The sequence below is a fragment of the Dryobates pubescens genome, chromosome 7 (assembly GCF_014839835.1).
Source record: "Dryobates pubescens isolate bDryPub1 chromosome 7, bDryPub1.pri, whole genome shotgun sequence".
In the NCBI taxonomy this organism is placed as follows: Eukaryota; Metazoa; Chordata; class Aves; order Piciformes; family Picidae; genus Dryobates; species Dryobates pubescens.
This window is the reverse complement of record NC_071618.1, coordinates 25462164-25489255: the sequence shown is the minus strand read 5'-3', so window position 1 is coordinate 25489255 and position 27092 is coordinate 25462164. Positions and strand designations below refer to the sequence as shown.

The 27092-nt window shown below is 46.5% G+C and overlaps 1 protein-coding gene across 1 annotated transcript; it reads right to left on the bottom strand.

The window, feature by feature from the left end:
• Positions 1 to 15920: 15920 nt before the first annotated feature.
• On the bottom strand, positions 15921 to 18447 carry POU4F1 (POU class 4 homeobox 1). Its single transcript, XM_054162992.1, has 2 exons — positions 17965 to 18447; positions 15921 to 17090 (listed from the first exon to the last, which is right to left on the bottom strand). The coding sequence occupies exons 1-2, from the start codon at positions 18085 to 18087 to the stop codon at positions 16047 to 16049; spliced, it is 1167 nt and encodes a 388-aa protein (XP_054018967.1). The 5' UTR covers positions 18088 to 18447; the 3' UTR covers positions 15921 to 16046.
• Between the last annotated feature and the right edge of the window lie 8645 nt (positions 18448 to 27092).

The window sequence follows — 27092 nt, the reverse complement described above, 5'->3', positions numbered from 1 at the left end:
GGCTCTCAATCTAACTACTCAAACAGTGTATAGATGAGGCTTTTATAATCAAGGGTCTCCTGCACAAGCAAGGATTTTCTTTGTGCTTGTACTTCAAGAAAAGAAAAAAAAAGAAAGAAAAAAAATCAATATTCTCGAAAGCAGTTCTATTAGCTAATACCCCACTTGCACTTCTTTGTAGATAAGACTTCCTCAACTCCAGTACAGGATGAAAAACATCAGCTGGTGTAATATTTATTCATGGCAAAAGAAATTAAGGCATAACACAAGATGAGCTTACATACAGGATTCAGTCTGTGAGCCTATCTATAAAACCCAATGGACTATTTTTCTCCTTGTGAGCTCTTGGGCTATAGAAGACTCATGCTGAGGGACTCCTCACTCTTGACAAGAGATTGAACAATAGTCATGGAAATCATTTCTTTTAGGGCAGAGGTCAGGGTCTGATAATGGACTAACATAGCAGGAAAGTCGCAGCAGATGGAATAGTTACCATAGCCAAAGTGACATAGGAGCCACAAGAGCCTGTCTCCGCTGGAATTTATAAGGCATTTGTCACCTGGATGTTTTAAGCTGTATTGATATTTCATCCTTAGTTCAAAGTGTTGGACTCCATACACACATACATTGCCATTCCAGTATGCCAGGACTTTCCTTGTAGGAATTGAGGCCTTTGGTGGAGGATTTTCTTAAGACAAAGAGCAAGTTTGAGGTTGGAGAACTTGCGCTTTTTAAAACCTTTCCACTAATTCCTCCCAGATCTTGTCACTGGATCTCAGTAGTATGATGTCACAGGATTTCAAGCTGTGAACAACAGAGGGAGTGACCAGGCTCATCCTGCAATTAGTCCCACTTCACTAGAATACTTAGAAACTGTTACGCAAAGTAAGCTTATTTCTGCTTCTATCTCCTCTCTGCAGGACATAGAGGGGGGGAAATTACTGTTTGAGTTCACACTTTTAAACAGGAGTCTTTAAAACAAGAAGTGCATATCCCTGGAATCATTCCAGTTCAGTAGTAAAATCAGTATGTTTCTAATAATTTATACTTAAAGGACTATAGTCCTTGGGTAACATTTAGGCTCCATCCTTCACTCCTTTTTATTCAGATAGTGCTATCCTCAGGAGTCCCAAAACTTCTTGGTCTGAATCAGGCCTTTATAGAAAGAAAATTCTTTGAACAGGTCTTGCTGTGACAAATGTGGGTATTATATGCTACGGTTCTTTACTGTTCTTCTCAAATCTCAATTTCCCTAATTACACACTACTTCTCTGAAGACTATTAATTATATAACGAGTCTAACCAAGATATATGCTGCAAGTACTGCTTCAGTTATTAGGCAAAGATATGAAAATAAAGCTAATCACAGGGATAGCATTTTCAATTACTCTGCCTCACACCATCCATTTACAAGGCATTCATTTACATCCATTGCTTTTAATTTTAACAGCAAATGAACTTTTGTAGCTAAAGTGGGAACAGATTATTGAGTAACAGGCAACATGCAGGGTGAATGAAGAATCAAGTTAGGATGTCTTTGTATCTGAAAAGTAAGAGAGAAATAATCTGTAACCCATAAGGGCAACAATGAATACAACATATTTAGATCACTGCTGAAAACAAATTGGGATTCACCCTTACAAGGGTCATGCTCTGCCTTTTTTTTGTATTAACAATACACAAGTTTTCAATCAAACTGGTACCAAGTGAAAAACCTTCTTCACAGAGCATGAAGAAGTAGAGATTCACCTTTCTGACCACCTCCTTTCCTGTCTTCTATATATCCTCATAAAATATTTACTCTGCTTCTGAATGACCACTCTGATTATCCTTAGACTCCTTTTCAGATTCCCTGATGATGTCATGGAAATGTTAAACCCATTATGCTAAGCTAGGACCTCCATCTACTGTGACCTCTTGCCACTAGCTTCTAAGGACAGCATGATACTTTTAGATAAAAGTTGGTCTTCCTTCCAGTCCCCAATAAATGGGCTGATAATACAACAGCACTTCAATCAACACCAATAAAATTCAATCAAGGCCATATAAAAAGTCCAATGCATTTTATGTTTACAATACAGTGATTAAAATTTCTATTAAAAGGCACAATTATCTTCCATTGGAAAATATGCATTTTTATAATTTCATGGGTCCACCCCACAGGTAATACATGCCATTCCTTTTCATTAAGCTATTAGAGAAGTGATTAGTGACTAGCACCTTGCTCTAATTATCTTTAATGCAGTGTTTCAAATTGATCATGCATAATGCAATTAGAAATCATAATGAAATTAATTTATATTGATTTAAGCCTTTATAAGTTGTTAATAACTATAGCCCATTACATTAATTCCTAGAAGCCAACACAGTATTTTCAATATGCTGAAATATTTCACTTTTTTTCTTCCTCGTATCTGGCACTTGGTTGGGGTATCCACAGAGAATGACTGTAGGGGACGCTGTCTGCCTAGCGGCCCCGGAGGCGGTGGACTTTCTCTGGCCATCCGTGGCCTGTCGTGGTCCCGTCCCAAGTGGGTGCCAGGGGAGCACACGGGGAGCTGGCTTTAATGTGTGAATAATGAGCGCTGTCCGGGCTGGCAGCGGCCGCACGTATTTCCATGGAGACGGAAAGACCCCCGTCAGCCGCCCAGGGGGGAAATTGAGGGAAAGGTAGCCCAAAAAGCGAGGTAAGGTGCCCGTGGCCCGGCGGCTCCCGTGGTGCTCCGCAGGGGGACCCCGCAGGAAGGGCCCGGGGCACGGTAGGTCCTGCGGAGAGGGGTAGTGCCTCGGCTCCCAGAGACTGGTATCCGGGCTAAAGCCGACACCCCGCCCGAAGAAAGGCTCCCAAATCTCTTCGCTCTTGACACTGACTTTATACCCTCCCGCCCCCATCTCCTCTCTTTTCACAAATCAAAAAAGCTCTCTTGAAGGTTATTTCCCCCCACTCCAACTTCAGCTGTGAGGGCGGCCCCCTTTTCGAAAAAAAATAGATCAAGGCAAAAAGCACCCCGAATGTGGCATGGCACGGACTAGAGAGCACTCGCAAGCGAGTGTGCTTCCAACCCCCCACCATTGTCTGACACCTTCCAGTCAGAAACGGGTAGCTCAGGGTCAAAAGTAGTTTCCCTGTGAGAAAGATGCCAGGCTATAATCAAATCTTACAGCGGGGGGTTAACAAATCATTTAATAAAACAATTTATGCTTAAGTAATATTTCTTTTAAAATAAAATCGGGTTTTGCAAATCAGGATTTGATTTGAGCGGCATGAATTCTATTATAAGTACGATTTAATCACGGGGTATTTAAAATAGACATTTCCATCTAAAATCCAATCAGAAATCAACACAGTACCTCCAGGCATTAAGATGATCATCTCCATTTTGCATTTGTAAACTGGTAGAAATAAATGTGGCTTGTGGATACCAAGAGGTCAAGTACGGCTGCTCAAATATTTTTCTTACAAAATGACGGATTTATTAGACAAATAAGTAGCCCGGCTGATGCAAAACCCCCAGTGATTGAATTTTGACGTTGAGTCAACAACAACTCGAACTACATCAGTGCTCCAAGATTTAGTTATGATGGTAGAGATTACTGAACAAATAGGAGGCAGAAATGAATACAGATTTCCTAGGATCTGCCCCTGGCACCCTCTTCTTGACATTCCCCTCCATATGCTATCCCTATTCACTGCGTATTCTAATTAAAGGACCGGGCTATGTCTTCTAATTTTACAAGAACTTTTAAATAATTAGTCTGGTGTGTGTTAAAAGGGAAAGCTTCAGACATAAGGGGATTTCAGTCCCTTTAGGATCTCTCCCCGGCTTTGCAGAAGAGTGGAAAACGCCTCTGATTTGGTTGCAGAGAGACGTGATCCCTGGTCAGGCTGCCATATACAAACACAGGCGCCCTCGGTTCATTTGCAGCCCATTCGAAGAGGGTAGTTTGGGAGGGAGGAGGGGGGGGTTGGTGTTTGGGATTTCGGTGCGAGGTTTTAATTTATAGCATGCCTGGGAAAGTCTGTCCACGGATCCCAGTCACCTGTGAAACAAGGCTGCACTGCAGTCTGCACAGCCTCCACAGCGGGGTTTTTTTCAAGCTGAACCTGCCCTCTCCCTCCTTTTCCCCTCCCTCTCACCTTTCCCCACTTCCCCATCCTACAGGTGCATGCACCTAGGAGAGTTCCCAGGTCGGCAGGAAGCTAGGCTTGTGTTGGAGAGCCTGCGTGAGCGGTGGGAAAGCGATGTTATTCTTGCTTCGTTTCTTTAGCGCTTTGGAGCGTTACTTTTACTTGCTAATCACGAAGGGGCGCTTAAATAATTGAGAGTACGTTTAAGCATAAAGCAGTCAGTTTCTAATCTTTTCAGGGGAAAAGGGACTAATCTGCACCTGCTGTGAGAGCCCTTTTTTTATTTATTCTGTATATTACTTCCACTCCAAGCTGGACCTGATGGCTCCAATTACAGTTGAGCCTTGTGGAATCCATGCCTTGCCTTTCGCAGCCCCTTTCTCTGCTCTCCTCTTCTCCACAGGTATAAACTTTTCCTTGAAAGAGAAGGAGTAGGGGGGAGGGAATTTTAGCAGACACCATTTAGCTGAGTGGTTTGTTTGGTGGGGTTTTTTTTCTTTTTCAAGATAAATTCTTCAGAATTCCCCAGATCTCCAAATCTGCCTTCTTTCTACTGCCTCGACCGTACCGCATGCATATTTGTAAGGGGGGGGGGGGGGGTGGGGGAAGAGAAAGAGAGAAGCATACAGTAGCTGCCACCATGATCTGGATTATATTTTTAAATAGGGAGGATGGATTTTCTCCTATTTAGTATTTGGGAATAAATTGTTTAACAAACCTTTCTCCTGCTCCTTATTTTCGCTGATGAGTTTTTACACTCGGTAGAGGCTTCTCAGAGTATTGCCAAAGTTAATTCCAGATTTATATTTCTGTAACCTACTTAGGATGCAAAAAGAAAAAAAAAAAATCCTGTCAAATTAAAGTGAGTCCTCCTGTCTTGCCTGCTCCCAGCAAATAACTTGCAGCACCTAATAAATCCAGATGGAGTTCCTCATATAGCCCAGTGCAGAAATAATTATTGTCCTGGCTTGTTTCATGTCAGAGGCCTCTTCGGCTCATCTGTCATGAAACCAATTTCACTTTATTTACATCCATTTGCTAGTTTAATTACTGTGCTGATGAATAGCCTGAAGGAATTAAGTTACGAGTCTTTGGAAACCTAAAACGACAGATATATGGGTTACCTTTTAAATGGAGGAAGAAAATGATGGGTGGCGTGTGCACCAAAATTTAAAGGTAATAAGAGCCTTTCCCTTGCTAGGTGGAAATGCAGAACCAACCGACCCAGCCCATGCATTTACCTCTATCTTGATGTAAAGTATAGATTAGAAAGGCTTGAGTATTTTTTGCAAGTTAAACACAATCTGTATTAAAGCAAAGGTTCCAGAAGATGGGTGACAGCTTTAGATCGAAGCACAGAATGCATTCACTATTTTTCCAGCCATAGGAAGGGGGAAAAAGGTCGGGGAGGGGGGGAAAGGGAAGTCTATCTTAAAAGGCAGTCTCCAACTCAGCCTATGCACTGTAGCATACATTCCAGAAATTCTCAAGCACTTCTTGCCTCCGACTTGTCTCTCCGTGATGCACTGTACCAACAGAGGGAATTGCAACCAACTAAAGGACCTTGTGCTCTTTATCTAAGCCTATAAAAAGCAGAATTTCTCCCTGTGTTCCGTGTCCCAGATGAAGCCCATGTCCTTCCAAGTGTTTCTCAGACACTTCCAGTACATAAGTGCATGCCTCTTGGCCTGGAGGTCGGGGTGGGGAATCTGCCCAGTCCACCCACATTCTCCTTATGAAAGGACTATGCTGCTGGGTCCTGGCTCACCAAAATTGTCCTCTCCTGCCCCTCCTCCACCACACAAGAACTTTTCTGAGCTGCTTTAGCACTTCAGAATAACCTAGAATTTCAAAACTTCATGTGGAATGTGCCTGAGCAAAACGTTAAAAAAAAAAAGAAAAGGGTCAACACCACCACAAACCCAAACCACAACAGTCTCGGAATTAGGCTAGGGGGCTTGACAGACCAGGATGTGCCCCGGCATGTCACCTATGGACTGGCCAAGAGGCTCCAGGAGAATTTCATGAGAGCATGTTCATTCTAACCCTGAAGAGAAATCCCCCCAAAACAACCCATCTTCCAAGCACAGAGCAGAAGCTTGACTCGAGAGCCCGTGCATCTTCTCAAATGCTAAGCTTTGGCATTGAGTACATCAGGACATCTTTGTTTGCCTGAACTGCAGAAGTCTGAGTGGGCACTCCGGGTCCACTTTGAGAGCTGAGTGAAAAATTCATGTACTGCTCTCTTATCCAGAATACTCCTCATATTTTTGTGGATCTCGCAGGTTTAGCCGCTGTGGGACAAACTTCCCATGAAGAAGTGGCATGCTGCAATAGGGCACGTGTCAAAGTGGTAAGGACAATCAGAGTTCTACATGTGTGTAGGGGAGGTGATCCTTGGCCCGCTAGAAAAAGTCTTCCCTTCAGACACATCCTCCTCAAGAAGGAGGCTGAAGGGGGGGACAGAGATCCCCTTTGTCATGAAAGTCGAGCAGCACTTTATACCCAAATCCTTTGCCGGGGGAAACGTGACATATTTTTCCCCTTCTCCCTCAAATCTTGCTATCGGCTGATCTGAGCTGGTTACACCAGAGTGTAAAAGAGAGGATCAAAAGAGAGTTACAGCTGTGTGTCCGAGGTACTCCGGGTCTTTATAGCTGAGAGAAATGAAAGGAGAAAGTATACAGCAAAATAGGGTGGGGTATTAAAAGCTCCCTTCCACTCCCCCTCCCCCCGCCTCTCTCCTCTTCCTTCTCTCCCTCTTTGATTAATAGATCCATGTGGCTAACGGCCTGACATATGGTGTGCGAAGCAGCTTGAGATGGTACCTCAGGCATACCCTGCGGCCATTAACATATTACAGGCTTCTGTGCAGACAGCCAGCCCTCTCCCCGCGCCCCGCGGCCCCGCCGGAGCTCTCCGCGGTGCTGAAGCGCCCCCGCGGAGCCCCCACCCCCCAGCTCCTCCTGCGCGCAGCCCCCTGCTCTGCCTGCGCTCATTCGCCTGCTCCGACTGCGCGCATCCTGCAGCTCTTCCTGCGCGCAAGCGTGCCAGCCCGCGCCGCAGCTTCTCCGCCGTGAGAAGAGTTCAAAAAGCAGGCGTGCCAGCACAGACATGGATTTGAAAGTCCTGCGCCGCTTTCAAGCCACATCAACATCACTACTAGTCCCTAAAATGGGGATTTCTCTCCCATCTCTCTTCTTCTTCTTCTTCTTTTTTTTTTTTTTTTAAACTCTAATTAATAAAACCTGCGTTACAAAGAACACAAAAATTGCCGTGTGTGGAAACCGGCTGTGTTCAAACTGCAGTGCCAGTCTGCAGAGCAGAAAAGACAGGTTTCTGCCAATAACCCCAAAGTTAGGAAACTCGCAGCTGTAGCACATGGCAGAGATTTGTTTAATCCATTTCAAGGGTTCTGACAGAAACATAAATCACTCCCTCTGCTTTGCCGTTTAGTCTCCTGTAGACAACTGCCCTAGCTCTTTTGAACTTTGTTCTGGGTGTTTTGTCGGGAAATAACTGCTAACACTAGATTAGTTTCAGGTAGCTTCATCTTCTGATTTCAGGAAAATAGTGTTAATAAGGAGCTTTGATGTTGTTTTACTTTCAGACTGTATGCCTTAAGGGCAGAAAAAAACGCATAAAGGTAGCCGGGAAAGTAAATTGCCAGAAGCGAAGAGCCACCCTCCCTTTCAAAATCCTGTAAGTACTCCTCTCTCCCACATCAAACTGATCCTATGCAGAGCAGCGCTGCTCGATTTGAGATTTCTCCTGGCTTTTGCAAACATCTCTCATCTCAATGCACACACGACAATGTGTGAGCCTGTGTTTATGTGTGCGTGCTCTGGTATTAACAGTCGTTAGGGAAACTGGAGATTATAGAGGGAAATACAATAGGCTCGTTGCAATAACTGCTTATATTATTTTTTTCATTATTGTATTATTTTTGTTTTCCCTAATAATAATGTAAAATCCCGGGGTGGGGTGGAAGAACCCCGATACAAGGTGAGTAGAAAAATGTAGACCTCCACCATGCCAAAGCAGCCCAGACTAAAAGTTTCGAGTACTGTACATTTGGGGTCTCTCTATCTATTCTGCCAGTAGCCTCCTCTGTTCTTTCAGGAGCCCAGCACATCAGCATGGCATATTTCCTCTCACACAATCAATACATTTTACATAACACGAGTGTCTCTCACACACTCGCTCTTCTCATACTCTCTTTTTGTTTGCCTTTCCGCAGGAGGACGAGGTTTCTACACGGAGCTTTTAAAAAATTAGTGCCGACTATGTAGAATCTCAAAAGCAAGCCATGCGCGGTAGCTGGTGCTAGTCACCGCTTCCTCAGGTCAGGAATTTCGCTGGAGCCCACCGCCACAGCAATCTCTCAAGCATGCGGTTCGGTTTCAGACAGACACAGCTTGCCTCTTTCCAGTCTCTCCTCTTTCACCCCCACCCTCCCACCCCCTTCTATTCTTCTTACAGCAGTGCTTTAATAAAGTCACATAAGTGATTGAAATTAACATAAATCATTATTAGTTATTAGGATTTGCTCTAAATTACTCTGTGAATATAACACCAAACCCCATCTGCCACTCCTGCTCTAGCAGCAATAGATTGCAGATAAAATAAATGTCCTTACCCCATTAGAATGTTCCTGTCTCTGTAGCCAAAAGCCAAACAAAAGCAATAAATACAGAGCTTTTTTCTCTCCACTATTCAGCTGTGACTGTTTTCATCAGCTCTTCCTCTAGAAAAGCTCGATAGCTGCCTGAAAATATTGCATTTTATATCACCAAAGGGCGATTAATATTGCATTAACTGTATTTAACATTTTTTAAGCGCGAGTAATCTGAAATGAGTAAGTTTCTGTTACTAAATACAGGGGATGTCAGAGCTGGTGAAAACAGCTTAAAATATCTGTATAAACAGATTATTTGTTTCATAGTTTGTATTTTTATAATGTTATGGTATAGTGTACTGTGTTTGAAGTAGAAGAAGCCATGCTAATGGTCTGTTTAAAGTATTCTGACACTGTCTGGAGACATCCAAGTCTCTGCCTTCATTAAATGTTTATTGTCAACACTTCAGTGAAAAAAGTCTTGTGTAAGTGAATTTCCACTGCTGGATGCTGTCAACACTTTGTTTTATTCTGATACGCGTGTACAAAAGTTTGTATACATTATGCTGAAGTGAAGAGAGGCAGAGATTTAGTGAGCTATAATTAGTTACCAGCAAACTTTTGTTAGAAATTCGGTTTACATAATGACCATAATCAAGGGCTAAGTCAGGTATATCCATGCCTTGTCTTTACACGCAGGCTGTAAAAAGATGTATTCACGTTGACACGGTTTCCTTTGCAAGGAATATATTTCTTTAAAATAAAATTTTAAACAAAACAAACAAACAAAAAATCCAGACCCCCCAGCTTTTGCATATTTTAGCTCTGTCTTACACTTTTAAGCTGCTTTCTTTTTTCCAGGCGATGGATGCGCACATCCCTCTCTTCACCCCGGTGTTTGCAGCAGGAGCCGTGCGCCCGGGCCTCCTGCTGTCGAGTCCGGGCCGGGGGCGGCTTGTCCCCGCACCGAGAGTACCCCCGTGAGGCATCCTCTGCCAGAGGGAGGGCCACTCCACCTCCCCAACCAAGGAGGCTAATTTGAGACTTTTATGTCTCGCTTGCGAGAATCGATGGGAAGCTAAAATTTGTCTTCAAGTACCAGAGCAGTACGTCTTTTTTTTTTTTTTTTTTTTAATCCTTTATTTAAGTTTTACAGAAGGCCCTTTAAATACTTCAGTCCTTGGCGTGATTAACGCCCTGTGACACCAGATTTTTCTAAAGTAATTTCACACTCTCTTCCCGATTTTTTAATTTTTTAGAAAGAGGTGTTTAACAACTTTTCCTCCGGAGTTAGAGATGCTTTGGCACACTGAGGTGAGCAGGATGAAGGAGTTAAAATGCAGTTCAAAGGAGGACTCCCGCTTTCCCCAGAGGGGCTGTGACTCCGCGGAAATCCAGAGACCAATTTGGGAAGCAGATTTTGCATGCACAGCTGCCCCTTGACGATCAACCACGGCAGACTCCCGGGCAGGGTTTCGCTGGTGACATGCCCACAAATCCGCACCAGTGCAATTCACCGGGCTCCTCGGGGCCGTCTGCCCGCGGAAACTCCGCACTGAGTTTGCCTTAAAGTTACGTTTTAAACCAGCAGGAGCAAAGCAATCCTGTTGGTGGCTTCTAGGGGGCGGGGGATGGTGTACTGGGGAGGGAGTGAGCATCTCGCAGCCTCCTCTGCACCCCGCGGAAGCAGTTCCCGAGCAGGAGCTACAGTGGTGGCCCCGCACCGATTGCCGCTTCTGTCGGCAGTGGGAGGCAAAGGCAGGAAGTGCGCAGCAATGCCCGCGGGTCCCCGCCTAGCCCTCCTTGCTCCTGCCTGTTCCCGGCTGTTGTTTCTCTGCCCGACTGCGGGGCTGGGGCCCGCCAGGACAAGAGCCACTTTCTGCTCTTGCTGCTTCTTCAAAGATTTATATGTGACATCTTATTTTAAATTAACTTTTGAGCCCTGGATTTCATTCATCCATCCACGCAGCCACCCACCCACCGCCTGTCTCTGTCTCTTGCTATGATGAAAAAAGATTTGCTTGCAGTTTACCACTATCGGTCCCATCTCTGGGACCTATATATTCAGCTGACCTATATATTCATCTACTGCTTTTCTCCCAAACTGAGCCTCCTTCAGGTGCGAAGGGGTTGCAAAGGAGGAAAAAGAAAATGCTTTCCAAAAGCGGAAGGGGAAGGAATGAAGGAGGGGTAGGGAGGAGAAGGGGGGGAGGGGGGGTTAGCTCGTGCAGCACGCCTCCCATCAAGCTGTCTTGACAACAATTACTAAAGTTTTTAATTAGCCTCTTGTTATAATTCATTTTATTAATTTTCTAAATCTCAGTCCATGAATTATTAACGGCGGCTCCGTAATTGTGTTTGCAGGGGCGGACGTGGCGGCGGCGGCCCCGCCGAGCTGTGCCGCGGCTCTCCCTGCGTGGGTCCTCTCCGCGCCCCGGCTGGGGCAGCGACCGGGGTGGCAGCGGGGCCCCCGCCTTTTATCAACTCCTAAATAACGTAATTACCCATAATCAGACCCTCGTCTGGCAGGTGGAAACAGGTTCCCAAGCGGATTGGAATTCTGCTGCTGATCTTTTAAAAATCAATTAGGCTTTTCCTCCGCTTTGGAATCAGCAGGTAAATATAATAAAGCTTTAAAAGGAAAAAAAAAAATACCGCCGGCTGAAAAGCGAGACATAAATAACTGGAGGGATTTAAAATCGTTTGGGAAATGCCAGAATAACACAGGGCAGCAGCGGCGGTACCAAGCTTTATGCTCTCGAGTCCGTCAGAGTTAAAATAATTATCTTTCGACAAATCTATCTCTCTTCGGAGGAAAGGGGTGACACAGGGAGGCGGGGAAGGAGGCACCGAAACCATAAAATCCGTGCTTGCAGGACACTTCGTTCTTTTTCTGGGGAGCCTTTTTACTTGTTGAACCAGGAGCGAATTAGGCTTAATATCACAGGAGAGTAAAAATCAATACGAGCGTGACAGTGGGTGTCTGTTATTCGCTTATGATGGCCTAATCTGAGTTGAAAGCAATCGCAGAGCAAGTGTTAAGCAGAAATTCTGGGATTCCGCACGGGTTTTGCGGCTTTAGGACTAGAAAATAACATCAGGAGAGAGGCGAGATACCTCGGGCGTGGAAAGAAAGACCATTCAGGGGACTGCAGTCCCGAAGCCTCCTCGGCCAGGGTCACAGATCCTGAACTGGCTGAAGTTCAGAAGCCATCAGAAGTGGTCATCATACAGCGGTCTCAGCCTGTATCACAAAGGGAAGGGGGAAATCTACAATTTTTTGGTCAAAACTTGCACTCTGTATACAGGAAGTTGCACACCGTTGGGGAATAAATGCAAATATATATTTTACCTCTTTGTCTTTATTACTTCCTCTCCTCCCTCCCCCCCCTTCCAGTGTAGAACAGATATTAGTCCTTTATAAACACAAATGTAAACAATGTTCTTTCTCTCTCTCTCTTCCTCTCTCTCTCTTTGTCTTTCACTCTCTTTCATTCCCTCTCTCTCTCTCCCTCTCTCTTTCTTTTGATATTTTTAGTGAGGCATTTATTCAAAGAGCTTCATGAGTACTTCCTGGCTTTATGAACTATTCAGATTTATCCAACGGCAAAGAGGACATTCCGGTTTTGCACAGTTTCCTACCATGACAATTAGGAAACTCTGCAAAGCTTTTATTTTTACCATCTGTTTTATTAACATATTTTTTTTCCTTTGTATTTGATAAGGATTGTGCTTATTACAAACCAAACTCCTTAACTTCTCAATACATACATCGGTCATTACTGTATAATACAAATGTGGTATCGCTTGCAACATTTCAATGATTTGGGGCAGATGGAGGGGGGGGGGGAAGGGAAAGAAAAAAAAAACATTTATAATTATTTTTATTTGTTCATTCCTGACTCTCCAAAAATGATATCCGGTAATACTTTTGTATAAAATAATATTTTTACAAATGCATTTATTAAAAATTCTGATGACATTTCAAGTCAATAACAACAGAAACAAAGTCAGTTTCCAGTGGACGAGATCTATGTGTTTTGGTTTGTTTGTTTTGTTTTTAAAATACCTTTAGTGCTTATAGTCTAACATCAGTAGTTGTTTAAAATCACAGCTTTTTGAACGTATTGTTAGTTTCTGAACATCACGTGTCTTGGTTCACAGATTTACCGGCAAAATTAAAAAGATTTGGCTAAAATATGTCTACAGAAGAAAAAATCCCAGCTATTAACTCTTTACATTTGGCATCTGATCTAGTCACAGGTCATCAGAAAATAGAAAGAGGTTCTTTGATCAGTTGAAGCAGTAGGTGGCATCCTATACGTTCCTAATGAACAATTGCATTTACAACATCAGGAGAGATCAGTTTAGGATTTTCATATTTATTAACCCAAAACAAAAATAAAGTATCTTGTTACATAATTAAGTGCAATTAGGCCAGTCGGAACAACATACAAACCTGAAACCACCCAAACTTTTCTTCTTTATACATATTTTGTAGGTGCATAATCCTTTCCAGCAAACTGAAAAGAAATACTTCGGAAGTCCTTCTTAAAATTTTACTTTGATTTTATATTCTGCAGTTATAGAATAAACTTCAAGAAACACACGCAGCTAATATATAGTTAATTTTATTCAGAGCACCGATTTTCACATAAGAGCTATCTCAAAGTAATGATTTCTGGATTTAGCAGAAAAATACATCTCTCACTATTTTCTTTTTGGTAGAATTAGTTTTATCATCTAACGGCCGTAACTTGAATTTACCAGCAGTGTCTCGGAAATAATTTTTTTCTTCCTGCTTTTATTTTTTTTTTCCTTTTAAAATGCACCCAATAATAGTAACTATTCTGTTTCCACGTTTGTTTTATTTGTAAGTATGCTGGGACGGATCTCCCTGTTGTATTTTGGCGTACAGAAATATTTCTGACAGAAATAAAAGTCATAAGGACAACCAAGGAGAAAGCTCAGCAAACATACATGGACAGGTAGATTATTCAGTGAGACAGTTCAGGATCCACATGTGGTTGCAGTTTGTAGCTTTTCTTTTTTTCTTTTTCTTTTTTTTTTTTTTTTTTAATCCTGTGCATTAAAGAAAATATTTACAATCCTCTTTTTTCATCTTTTTTTTCCCCCCCTCTTTTTTTTTTTGTCTTTTAAATCTAAATACAAGAACGTGACAAGAATGTTTGTGTTTTCAGTGAAAACAGGCAGTTAAACTGTGAAATTACACCACCCACAAAAGATTCTACCAGAAGCTAGTCTATTTAGTGCCCAGTTTCAAAATGCATAGAATGTTTGCGCTGCAAACAATGATACACAAAATAATATTAATAATAATAAAATAAATAGATAAATAAATAGATAAATAAATAAGCTAATAATATCGAGACTTTTTCATGGATCTTTCTATGCTGTGTAGTTTTTTTTCTTTTAATTCTTACCCCCCCCCTTTTTTTTCCCATGCATAATTTCAGTCTATTGTGTGTTTTGATTTAAACGGAATGATATTTGCTTTTCATAGAGAATCCTTGTTACTTGAAAGCCTCAGTAGTCGCTCAGTATCAGCCAGAGTCAGCAATGGCTTCTACACGTAGCTGGTGACTTTGCCTAATGAGCTCTGATAATTTTCCTTCCCCCCCCCCAATCCATGAGACATAAAATGCACCTTGATGATTATCAGCATCGTTATTATGGAATAACATCATCGCTTCCAACCCGGGAGCCTGTGATAGTGCAAATTGAACCCCCCCACACACACTCCCGCTCAAAAAAAACCCCATCCTCTACCTAGCGTTTATTTACAATAAACGACTTTGAAGCCCACATGGTTGTTTTGCCTGTTTGTTCCCAGCATGCAAACCCCTCAGAAACAAATGTCGTTTCAAACCCCGCACTGGTAGATTTCCTTTTCCTACCGGGTTCAATCGCCCCCAGCCCTTGGAGAAAACCAAGGCGGGACCCTTTTCCCACCGCAGCTAAATCCAGCAGATCTGGTATGGATGCCGGGGGGCATGAGGTGGTGAGCAGTGGGGGAGGGAAGGGAGAGAGGACGTATTTAAGCACGAGCCTTAATGAATCTGAACATCCTCTTTCGGAAAGCATCCCCGCTCTGGCAGGCTTGGTATCTGTCTCCAGACACATCTCTGCAGAGGCAGGGAACTGTCTTTAGACACAGATGTAAAGGCAAACCACCCAGGCGAGGGAAGAGAAATAAAGGGGCTACGGAGTACTTTTTTGTTTGTTTTGCTGAAGTTAGTTAGGATTATTGAGGCAAGAGCCGAGAGGGAAAAGACCGCTGCCGAGCCTCAGGAGGTTTGGCTGCCCCGCTGGGCTGCCTGCCCCTGCCCCTGCCCCTGCCCCGGCCCTGCTCGCAACATTTCCCCGGCACAGAGAAGACCCATCGTCAAAGCCTCGTGAAGAAGTGCATTTGAGGGAAAAATAAAAGCAAACAAAACCCCCACCCCCAAACAACTACTAAAACCCAACCACCAGCAACAAAACAAAAAAGCCCAACCCCAAAAACCAAAACACAAAAAAAAAAAATCAGCAAAAAATCCAAACAGATCCTCAACCAAACAAAAAAACTCCAACCAACACAAACAAAAAAAGCCAACCCAAAACACACAGAAAACACAAAAGAAAAATAAAACCCAAACCTAAGCCAACTAAAGAAAAAGAGCCCCCACACCAAGCCACCGCCATCCTTATTCATTAGCTAGCCAGAGAAAAGAAAGAAAGAAGACCAGAAAGTAATGAAAAGAGACCCAAACCAAACGTAGCATCATCACCGATAGTTTCGCCTTCCATATTTGTTGGTCGGGTTTGTTTTCCTTCGGAAAGTTGTGACTTAAGTATCTCGGTTTGTGGTTGTTGCTGTCACGGCATTTATTGGTGTGTGTTTGTGTGTGTTTACGCTTTAAGTTGCTCTTTCTCCCGCTTTCTGTGGGGGGGCCGGGGGGGGGGGGGGAGGGACGGACAGAGGTGGGACTGGGGCCGCAGAATTGACCCATGCGGGTTTCTAGACTGTTTTTACCTCCTCTCCTCCTTCTTCTAGTTGGTGTCCCGGTGTCTTTTTTGTTTTAATAATTGATAGAGTACACCCCACCCCCCCTCCCCACGCACGCCCCCCTTCCCCTGTCATCGAGTAGTTCACGTTTCATTTCTACAGCGTCCCTTGGTCCCCAGGAGCTTCTCACGGCGTCTCGGGCGACTGCGGTGGTGCATAGGCGTCCCCCGCGGCCCCGGCCCGGCCCCCCTCGGTGCCCCCGGTGCCCGGGCCGCCCCTCCCGCCCACTCCTAGTAGGTGGCGGAAAATTTCATCCGTTTCTGCTTCTGTCTCTGGTTGCAAAACCAAACCCGCACCACGTTCTTTTTGAGGTCCAATTTCTCAGCGATGGCGGCGATCTTCTCAGAGGAAGGCCGGGGCTGGACGGCGAAGTAAGCCTCCAGGGAACGCTTCTCTGGAGCGGCGATGGAAGTCCTCTTGCGCTTCTTCTCGCCCCCGTTGAAGAGCTCGGGTTTGTTCATTTTTTCCCGCTGGGCACCCTCGGCCTCCTCCAGCCAGGCCTGCAGGATGGGTTTGAGGGCAATCATGTTGTTGTGGGAGAGGGTGAGAGACTCGAAGCGGCAGATGGTGCTCTGGCTGAGGGAGCCCACCCCCGGGATCTTCAGGTTGGCCAATGCCGAGCCCACGTCGGCCTGGGTCACCCCCAACTTGATGCGGCGCTGCTTGAAGCGCTCGGCGAAGGCCTCCAGCTCCCGCGGGTCCGTGTCCGAGTCGCAGATGGAGGCCAAGCCAGCTGCCCCTACCACCGCCGCCGCCGAGGCCACCTGCCCCGCTGCCCCGTGGTGAGCGGCCACCAGCCCCGGGTGCGGCAGCCCCGACGGCATGTTCATGGCGGCCGGGTGCGAGAGGTGGCCCAGGCCGTGCATGTGCGAGTGCGGGTGGGCCGAGGTGGAGATGAGGCCGCCGCCGCCCCCGCCGCCGCCGGCCCCGCCGCTGCCGGCCCCGGCACCGCCGCCACCCGCCCCGTCGTGGCCAGCGCTGCCGCCGCTGCCGCCGCCTCCTCCGCCGGGCATGAGCGCTAGCGATGGGGAGGTGATGTGGTCGAGGAGGTCTCCGGGCTCCAGCGCCTGGTGGTGGTGGTGATGGTGGTGGTGGTGGTGCGCCAGGGGCACAGTGGAGGTGGAGGTGCAGGGCACGCTGTTCATGGTGTGGTAGGTGGCGTCCGGCTTGAAGGGGTGACTTTTACCCTGCGAAACGGCAATGTCGACGGCGGCCAGAGCCTCGGCCCGCGCCAGCAGGGTCTCATCGAGGCTGGCGAAGATATTGCTCTGCAGCTGCAAGGGACACAAAAAAGAGCGGGGTGCGGGAGGAGGAGGACAGGGGTCAGCCGCGGAGAGGGCAGAGACAGCGCGGAAAGGGAAGGGGACGTTGGGGTTACGGGAGCGCCGTAGGGAAGGAGGGGGGAAAGTTGAAAGAGGGGAGCCCGGGCGGGGACAGAGAGGCGGGCAAAGTTGGGGTGAGCGTGCAGGGGAGGGGGCAGATAGCAGCAGTATGCGCATGTAAAGGGGTACGGGGTGGGGGAAACACAGTGTAGCAGGAGACAGCACAGGGAAGTGAGGGGAAATAAGGGATGGGGTAGAGTAATTGGGGGGAAAGCGATGAGGGGGAGAAAAAGAGGCAAAGCAGCAGCGAAGGGTAGGGCAGGAAGCCGAGGTGGGGGTTGTGAAACAGAGAGGAAGAGGGCGTGAAGGAAGCAAATAAATGAAAATTTAAAAAAAAAAAAAAGAAAAAAGAAAAAGGAGGGGGAGAGAATAAAAAAGACAGGAGAAAGAAGAAATGGATCTGTAACTCTCAGCTGGGGAATTGTGTCAAACACAAGAGCACATAAAGCACATTTCCTTTCAGAGGCCGAGTCATAAAAATTAATACAGAAAGTGGATGAAGTCGGAGACGCGTGTGAACACCGCTTTCAAAAAAGATCACAGGCGCTCAGATGATTGCAGAGGACGACATGAAAAAAACATTAAGCGCCGCTTGTCAAAATGTGCCTCGCAGCGGTTTTTTTATTAATGCACATACACATACATGCAGTATACAGGAAAGTGAGAGAGAGAGAAAAAAAGGAAGAGTGTATGCCTGTGTGTGAGAAAGAGGGGGGAAAAAAAAAGAAAGAAAGAAAGAGGAGAGCTGCAGCTGCATGTCCCTTACCGGTGGAGTTGGTAGACATGCTCTTCTTATTGCTTCCGAACTGGAGTGTAGAGAGGGGTATTTGTGCTCAGGTAGGGTGGGATGCATGGCAAAATGCGGCTGCTTGCTGTTCATAGACATCATCTTGAAGGCTTGGCATGTAAATCCACAAACACTCCTAAAGTCGGGAGAAAAGTGCTCTCCGTGCGTTCTCTTCCCGCCGGCGTCGGATAGCGGTGGCGGAGCCGGTGGCTGCGGTGCCGCAGCGGACCCTGCCCCCGCCGCCGCCGCTTCCACGGTGGCTGGGGCTGGGCTAGGTGGGTGGGTGAGAGGGCGGCGAGGCTCCCTCCGGCCTCCGCCGTCTCACTCCTCTGCCTGCCGCTGCCCGGCGCCGGGCGCGCTGCGCTGCGCTCTGCCCGCACCTGAGCCCCGCATCCCGTGGCTACCGCCGGGCGGGCTCTCGCGAGAGCGCGGCGGCTCCGGCTTTGACAGGCATCAGCTGTCTCCCCCCCTTCCTCCTCCTCCTCCTCTCTTTCCTCCTCCTTCTCCTCCTCCTCCTTTTCCTCCCGCCGCCCCCGGTCCCTGCCTCCCTGCGCCTTGTTGCATCTCCCGCAGCCCTTGCCCGTCTCGCCGGGGCGGCGGCGGCGGGGACGCTCTTATAGCGAGAGGCGCCGAGGACCGGGCGGCTGCGGCACCTGTGGCTGCCACACGTGCGCGCTGCGCGGCCGCCGGCGCGGCCCAGGGCGCCCCGACGGGGAGGGGATGGGCAGCGGGGCGCCGGGGCAGTGGGCGCCTCTGGGGCGGGGCCGGCCCGGCCGGGGCGCAGCCAGGAGGCCTTTTTCCCTGCTCTCGGAGGGGAGCTGGCAAGCGGCCCGGCCCGGCCCTCGGCACCGGAACGCCAAGGTGCGCTGACCCGGCAGCACCAGGCAGGAAAAAGCGAGTCCGCGCCGAGGGCCCTCACGGCAGAAAGGGACGTCCTCTAGCCGCGCCCGGCTACTTTTGGTCATTATACAGAGGCTCCTCGGGAAGAATCAAGGTGTCAGACACTTGTTTGAAGTACTCAGAGGCTACCGACTTCCACACGATTTCATTTCGCCCTACTCTGTGTAGTTTAGCTGGAAATACTACTGTGCCAGCCACCGCTGGTGACAGTCGCTTCTCCCCCGAGGAGCGTGTGTATGACTTCTGCCGTGACTGCCCAGCCAGCCCTCGCTCCTTCGCCGTGGGGAAATCCCAAGTTTCATGCAGAATGCGCTCATACACAGAATACATTTTCTTTTTTTTCTTTTCTTCTCTTCTCTTTTCTTTTCTTTTCTTTTCCTTTTCTTTTCTTTTCTTTTCTTTTCTTTTCTTTTCTTTTCTTTTCTTTTCTTTTCTTTTCTTTTCTTTTCTTTTCTTTTCTTTTCTTTTCTTTTCTTTTCTTTTCTTTTCTTTTCTTTTCTTTTCTTTTCTTTTTTCTCCTTTCCTTTCCTTTCCTTTCCTTTCCTTTCCTTTCCTTTCCTTTCCTTTCCTTTCCTTTCCTTTCCTTTCCTTTCCTTTCCTTTCCTTTCCTTTCCTTTCCTTTCCTTTCCTTTCCTTTCCTTTCCTTTCCTTTCCTTTCCTTTCCTTTCCTTTCCTTTCCTTTCCTTTCCTTTCCTTTCCTTTCCTTTCCTTTCCTTTCTTTTCTTTTCTTTTCTTTTCTTTTCTTTTCCTCTATTTGTGGGCCTCTTTCTTGCTCTCTGTATTTCTCTCTCTTTTTCTCTTTGTTGTATTGGGAAATTTGGGGGTACTTTCTGTCTCTTTATGTCTGTTTTACTCCTCTCTCTCTTCACTGTAGTTTATTTCTTGAATTCTCTTTCATTTGAATGAAATGGTTAAGGATTGACACCAGGGTTAATAACGTACGGTTGATTTTATGAGTGATTCGGGATTTCTGTCCCGGTTTAGAGCAGATTTTTTGTTTGTTTGTTTTTAGCTGCCTATAAAGTTGGAGATAACTGACAAAGGACTGTACCTGCTGCTGTGCATGAGAGGTAAAGGCGACTCTCTAGGGAAAGCCCCTCGGTGAATCGTGTCCCCTGGGGCATGCTGTAGTCGTCCCTCGCTGACGGACCAGCTGCTACCCTGTGTGTTTCAGCAGGGCTGCAGGCGGGCAGGCAGCGGGGAGCGGCAGCGGAGTGTTTGGATCAGGGGTAGAACAGCCTCGGAAGGCATCGGAATTGCTCTTTCTCCCGCACGCCGAAAGGCCACTCAAGCACATGCAGGCACACATACGCAGCATACACCGCAAACCCAAGTAAAGACCACATTTGTCTTCATAAGCCCTTCCTCAGTTCCCCATCCAGTCCGAGAGGAAGGAAGGAACGACTGCCAATTACTCGTGCGAATGGGAGCCAGGTCTCCATCCATTACCGCGTCCCCTGAGGTGGCGGAATGCAACTTCATCTCTGAGGAGATGAACTTGAAAATGAAAGACACCGGTCTGAAGCGGACTTTGTCTCTACTTATATATGGAAATCACTGCATCAGAATAGCCAAAGCATACTTTCTGTGGATTTCTTTCTCTTTTTTTGTTCCTTTTGTTTGTTTGAGTTTGGGGGAGGGAAAAAAAACAAACCCCAACAACACAAGAAACGGCATATGACTTATTCTATCTCATTCTAAGCTACCATGTCTTGTAAGCAGAAAGCCTCTTGGGGAAGGGATGGAGAGGAGGAGGAAAGTGGGAGAAACTAGCGGGTTTTGCCAAGCTGCTGAGAAGGGACCAGCTCCAGAAGAAAGGCCCGAGCAGCCTGCCTTTCCCCGTCAGCGGCGAAAAGCCAGCCAGAGGCACGCACCGCGGGACTACTTGGCTGGTGCTGGAGGGGGAGACGAGGTGGAAATCCGGGCTCACTTCCTCGCCCTGTGCAGGAAGGCGTGGGATATGCTCCACCTGGGACGAGTAGGTGTTTGTCCGCTCCCCTCTGCGTGGCCCCTGTTTCCCAGGACTCTGTCAGGCCAAGTTCATCAGGTTTCCCTAAGAGAAACGCTGAGATCAAAGGAAAAATGTGCAAGCAGCGACAAAGGCGTTCGCGGTGAGGTGGGCTGTGGATTTCTAGGCTAAGTGGTGACCTGCCTTCTTCCTCACATGCCACCGGGCTTGCGGCCGGGGTCTCCAACCTGTGAGCTATCAGGGCCCGGGGCGTGTCTACACGAGTGCGAGCCAGCCCAGGTACTTCTTGGCCAGAAGGACATGAACCCCCTCCGGCACTTCTAAACTGACCCTTGTTTTTTCAGCCAGAAAGACACTTTCCTGTTCCACCTCAAGTGCCAGCCGTAAGGCTGAAGAGGTGAGGACCTCTAGATGTTCTAAGGGCCTTCTGTCTCACCTCCCTGGCGTCTTCTGGAGGCAGAGATGGGGATGGGCATGGTGTCTCTACAGCTCGCAGGACTCTGGATTCTCCTTGATTTGGCAAACAAGGGGGTGACGTAGTCCGCCGGACTGGAGAGACACCCTCTGCTAGGTGCTCCTCGTTCCCTCATTCAAACAGACTGGGATGCGGCCACAGCACCAGCCCTAATGTCGGAGACGGCTGCGTTGGGTGGCAAATAGCCTGCAGTCCCCGGGGAGGCTCCAGGCTTCTGGCGGCTCTTGAGGTACTGAGGTATGGAGTCGGAGCCAACTTTTCCCTCTGTCTGATCATTCAGAGGTGTGAAGAAGAGATGATTTTTCCTTTAGGCACCGTTTGGTCTGTCACTTATCAAACTCGAGAGGAAAAACTTTCCTTTTCAATCTTTAGGATTTTTTTTTTTTAAAGAGGGGAAGTGCTGACTAAAACAACGCTCAATCTTACACCCCATCCTGACGCAGCCCGCTGAGAGGTTGAAGCCAATCGCCGACCTCATCCCCTTTGGCTCCCCGTGCCCCACCGGGCCCCGAGGCTGCTGCCCGGGGGTTCTGCAGGACTCGTCGGGGATCGGCCTCGCCTTGTCACCAGTCCCCAGCGGCCCCGGCAGCCCACACTGTCCGCGCCACAGGCGTCTCCCTGGGAGGACGGTCTGAGTCGGGCTCATCATCGAACGGGCCTGATAATAGATTATATCTTAATGTTAGCTGTTATTTCTGTTCCTCGTGGGTACGTCCAGCCTCATGAATACTGATGGCAATAAAAGCGCTAGCTTTGAGGAGCGAGTTCATTCGCGATGCGACCATGCTGTAGCCCTACTTTTATGCCCCAGAATGCTCAATGAAGGGAAGGAGGCATATATACATACATATATAACGCATTTATTTGTCTGCCGTACTTTTCTCCAGCTTTAAATCTAACAACTAGGCAGATTTCCTTAACTGACTGAACTGCCTATCTCGAGAAAGTAATAAAGTAACGCTTTACTCCCACAGTGTGGGATTTATAAATCAATTACCCTAACCCATTGTATTTGATTCCTCTTTTTGGGATTTCCCAAAAATGGACAGACTACAGCTGACCACAGCTTGTTATATATCCCGACGTAAAACAAACAAACAAACAACAACCAAACAAAAGTTCATGTGGATTGTATTAGAACCACTCCCTTCTGGATATATTTATTTCACCAAACTTACTTTTACAGTTTTGAGGGTCGGTATTTGTCCTACACTGAGTGTCAGTGAGAGGAAAACTACAGTACATGTGTTATTCGGTGAAGTTCACAGAAAGTCAATATCCCATTTAGTGTAAAAGCTATTTTTCCTTTAGATGATAAAAAGCAACCTCCAGAAGAAAAACAAACAAACAAACAAACAAACAAACAAAACAACAAACCAAACAAACCCACAACACAAAACAACAACTAATCCTTTGGGTGAATGCACAAAAAGTATTTCCATGTCCTAATGAGGACTTTCCTTACATCAGCAAAGACCTGCTAATTACTGATGTACAAGCCGCAATAATTGCTTTTGCAGCCAAAGTGTAGAATGTTGTCATATTAAAAATTGAAACACTTGATGGTGATTTAAGTCCCAAGGTAGTTCACAACGTCCCCTTTCGGGAAAGCAAGGAAGACAGGGGGAGCCAGGAAGAAGTCCGGTGGAAAACACTGCAGGTCCTGTTGCCAGTAAAGTTGCTTGCTCTTTGTTTTCAAGTGATGCGGAGGAATTAAAATGTGCGCCGAGAAGCCTCTTCATCAAAACACCTACCAGACCTTGCTCGCTTTCGGCTCTGTGGGCAAACCTGTTGCTGGCTTCCACCCGCTCTCACGATCGCTCCCGCTCCCGGGACGACGTATTACGATAAGGTAGCCCAAAGCAAAGCTGCCTTCTTCCCCTCATAAGAGGAGGGGCAGAGGGGCTCGGAGGGTCGGTGGTCAGCCGAGTTTCACTGCGCTCTGGGATGCGCTCCGCTGCCAAAACCAGGAGAGGAGCGCCAGGCTCCCTCCCACTATCCCACCCGCCCCCTCCCTCCCGAATCAAAACACCTTCCGAAGGGCTGGGAAGTAGTTGCCTTGTCATGTAACACATTGCCCTGATTTATTATAAAATTTTAACGAAATCATGCATATTTTAACAGCCTTTAATCACTGCATGAAAATTTAATTCATGAACTGTAGCGCTTTTAAATAAATGAAGTGTTAATTCATTAGGATTAATTAATTTGTTAAAGGATTGTGTGCAAGGTTAAGGTGGAAGAAAAACTCTTTGTTAGTTTCGCATCTTAATCACCAGGTTTTGTTAACAGTGAAGGGGAGGAAAAAAAGGGGAAAAAAACCCCAACTAAACAAAAACATCCGCGAGGAGGGATTGCGTGGGGGTGGCAGGGGAAGGTTAACGCCGGCCGGAGAAGCGAGTTCTGGGCCGACAGGGGTGGGCCACGGAAACCTCGGCCTCTCTTGGCCTTTTTGTCGCAGCTGGGGTCAGGCGGACTGACGGTGGTGCCCGGGCCAGTTAATGGATTTAGTCCGGTCCGAGCAGGCGGAGGCTAGTGCCGACGAACTCCGGGCTGGAGGGAAGGGAGGCAGGCGCATCCCCTCGCCACCATCCGCGCAGGGGATGAGGACTCCGCGCCGCCGTCCCGCCAACGGCTGGCAGCTGGTGTGAACACTTCTCAAAATTTGGAGCCAGCTGTAAGCTGGGCGGGGGAAAAAAAAAAAAAAAAAAAGAATCCCTGACAGAGTTTTCAGCGAGGCCCGGATCGCCGCGGAGCCGCCCAGTCCTGTGCCCGGTCCTCGCTGCTCTGGCCGCGGACCCTGGCCTTGGGTGTGCTGTCCCCTGACCCGGGAACGGGACAGGGACCTCTTTTATCCCTGCCGATCTCCAGACTTCCCCAACACACTTCTCCGACCTGAAACCAGCACTTCATGACCTGGCTGCTGTGCATCAGGTGCAACAAAGTGCCCGATGGATTTTGACATTGTCAACCTGGCTTCCCTCACCGACAGCAGACACAGCCTCTGAGAGCACAAAGGAGGACACAACACTTTCTACTGCTAAATGCTGAAAAAAAATTAGGAATAGTAAACTTCACATGTTTTTCCAGCCCAGCTTCGTCTTCCCCTGCTACAGTCATGACTGTGGAAGTGCATGTAAGCTTTCCCCTATGCCAGCTGTGCCTTTCCCTCCATCCTTCAGCTACTGAAGATAGCTTTTCCAGGTTAGAGCTCCAGTTAGACTCTGTGGGCATCCCTTTGATGTTTGGCCAAGAAGGCAGGAGAGAAAGGCCACCCATTTATGCCAGTCCTGTCAATGTGGTGGTTTGGCACAGCAGTGCATGCCAGCAGGAAAGGACCAAGGCCCAGAAGAGCCAGACTTGGATAAGTGGCCAGTGACTGTGGGCAGTCCTTGAGGTATTATGAACCTCTGCATCAAGCCACCTTAAGAGGCACTTTTCCTCTCATCCAAACCTGGGAGGGGAGAAAGGAGAAGCCTTGAACTATTTACATGCCAAAAGCAGCAAGGAAGGAGTATCTTCAGTTTGCAAAACATCTACTATAATCAAAGTGTGGAAGAGGTTTGTAAAGAGGTGTGTTTCTGAAGCCAGTGGCTGGCAGGACTTCAATGATATACAAGAACTAGAACTGCTTTTAAAGGTTAGGAAAACAGTTGTCAAATGAAGAAGGGGAAAGAATGTGAGACACAAGTGAGCACACCTTGCATTGTGTATATGAGCTACTCATTGTCCCCCTTGCTACATTTTAAAAGCTGTTCTAACAAGAGGCAGTAAAGCACATTCAAAATAAAACACAACCCAAGTCAGTATCTGGTGCTGATAGGTAGAATTGTTGCAGCAGCCCTTCATCTGAGGAAGCAATAGCAAACAGAACCAGGCTTTCCCAAAATCTTCAGGTGTATCTTGGAGAAGTCACTTGCCAGACTGCATGTAGGTAAAACTGCTGATAACAGAGTGAAAGCCGGACCTTGGCATTCTTGCTCTTGGGCATAACCCAACAGATTTCACTGGCAATGAATTGAAGCTAGTAGCAGTATCACTCTTCTGTGTTAGCTCCTGTGTCAAAACCTGCAAGTTGCCTTGTATTTTAAATATGATCAGATGAAGCAAAATTTTAATGAGCTATTAAATATTATTAGACATCATAGATCTCCTTTCTACATCACTTTGAAACATCTATTGTCTTAATCAAAATTGTAGTAGTCGAGCTTTAGATCTTGTGTATTCCAGTTCTACATTACCAGATAACTAGGTAACTATCATAAAATATTAACAGCAATGAACTGTCACTTAAGCCCTTTTATTCAGGGAACAGTAAATGCAGTGAGATTCAGCAAGCTCAGCACTGACAGACTGCAGTCCAGAAAGCTGCAACCCCACATATGGCCAACAACTTCGTAACTAAGGGAACTCATCATTTGACAGCTTCAGTTGTTGAGTTGATACTGCACCAATGACACTGCCAAACTTTAAGTCAAAAGGAATACAATCTACATTAGCTAAATAGGATACTGAACTTAGAGAATGATAGTTGTTTTAAAGGCACTGAGTTAGAAAACAAACCAAACCTCCAAAACAACAATGAAAGCCAAATCCCAGCCATACAAAACAGGACTAAGATACAAAAATTTAGATCTGTTTCAGCTTTACACCTTGTGAAACATAAAATGCTGCTACTTAAAACACTGAATGCAGTCACAATCTGCTCACTGTATCTGCAGCTAAGATATGAGACCAGGACAGAGAGCCTGGAAATAAGTAATTATGGGCAACTATGACAACTCTCTTGCCACAATGTGGGAAGTTCCCAGTTCAGAGCTTGGAGGCTGTAGGTGACCATGTATGTGCTCCCACAACAGTTCCAAGTGAAAGGCAGTACTTGAACTGAAATGTCTCACACTCTGTCCTTGTTTGAGAATAAGAGAGGTAATTTATGACCTTGACCTTCAACATTTTTTTAACCTTAGGCTCAACTCTTCTATCCGTTCAAGTTGCATGACATGTAGTCAAAATAACCATATTGAAGAGCAAGCTCAAAAGTAGTGTTCCTGTCCGAAGGACTAGAACATAGCATGGAAGGAAAAAAAATCATCCTTTATTTTAGCTTGATTTCAGCTATAATACCAGATGCATCAATGTTCCCATCACCGAAAATTACCTGTGTATCAGAAGTGTACCAGAGTATACAATGAAGCCCAGAAACACATACTGTCCCAAACCAAAATGAAACAAAACAATGGCCTTGTAATTTCTTTACCACATTTTTGTGATTCTTTTAAAGTATAAGGCTATTTCAAGAAAGTATTAGAGCTGTATTTGGGACACCCTTTCCTCTTCTCCCAAAGAGTTAAATCAAGATGGCACTTTTAGACTTCTTAATAAACTAGTCCAATCAACTAGCAACTCATGTCCAGATGGTTGTGTTGTCTCTTATATTTCTGAGAAGTGTAAGTTACAGCTGAGTAACTAGCCATCTCTGTGAAGACTGCAGTTAGGAATACTGAAAGCAGTACATGAAAGCACAATGCCATCCTACCTGTCACCAGGAAACGGTCCTTGCATGTAGGGATTGAATGATCCTTTTTGGTAAAGCTTTTTCTCAGCAAAGAAATTCCTACTTCAGAACGAACGCACCAACTGCATACGTGCATGCATACATCACAATGTGAAATGCAGTTCTTGTTCAAACCACTTACAGGGCTTAACTTTACAAAAGATGACCCAGTCTGTCGAAGTTTTTCAAGTTGTTATCACTCTTTCCAA

Excerpts from the sequence above, each read along its gene's own strand:
- POU4F1 (XM_054162992.1), bottom strand. The coding sequence starts at position 18,087 with ATGATGTCTATGAACAGCAAGCAGCCGCATTTTGCCATGCATCCCACC. Across the intron at positions 17,091-17,964 it reads CATGTCTACCAACTCCACCG|CTGCAGAGCAATATCTTCGC; the intron begins GTAAGGGACATG and ends TGTCCCTTGCAG.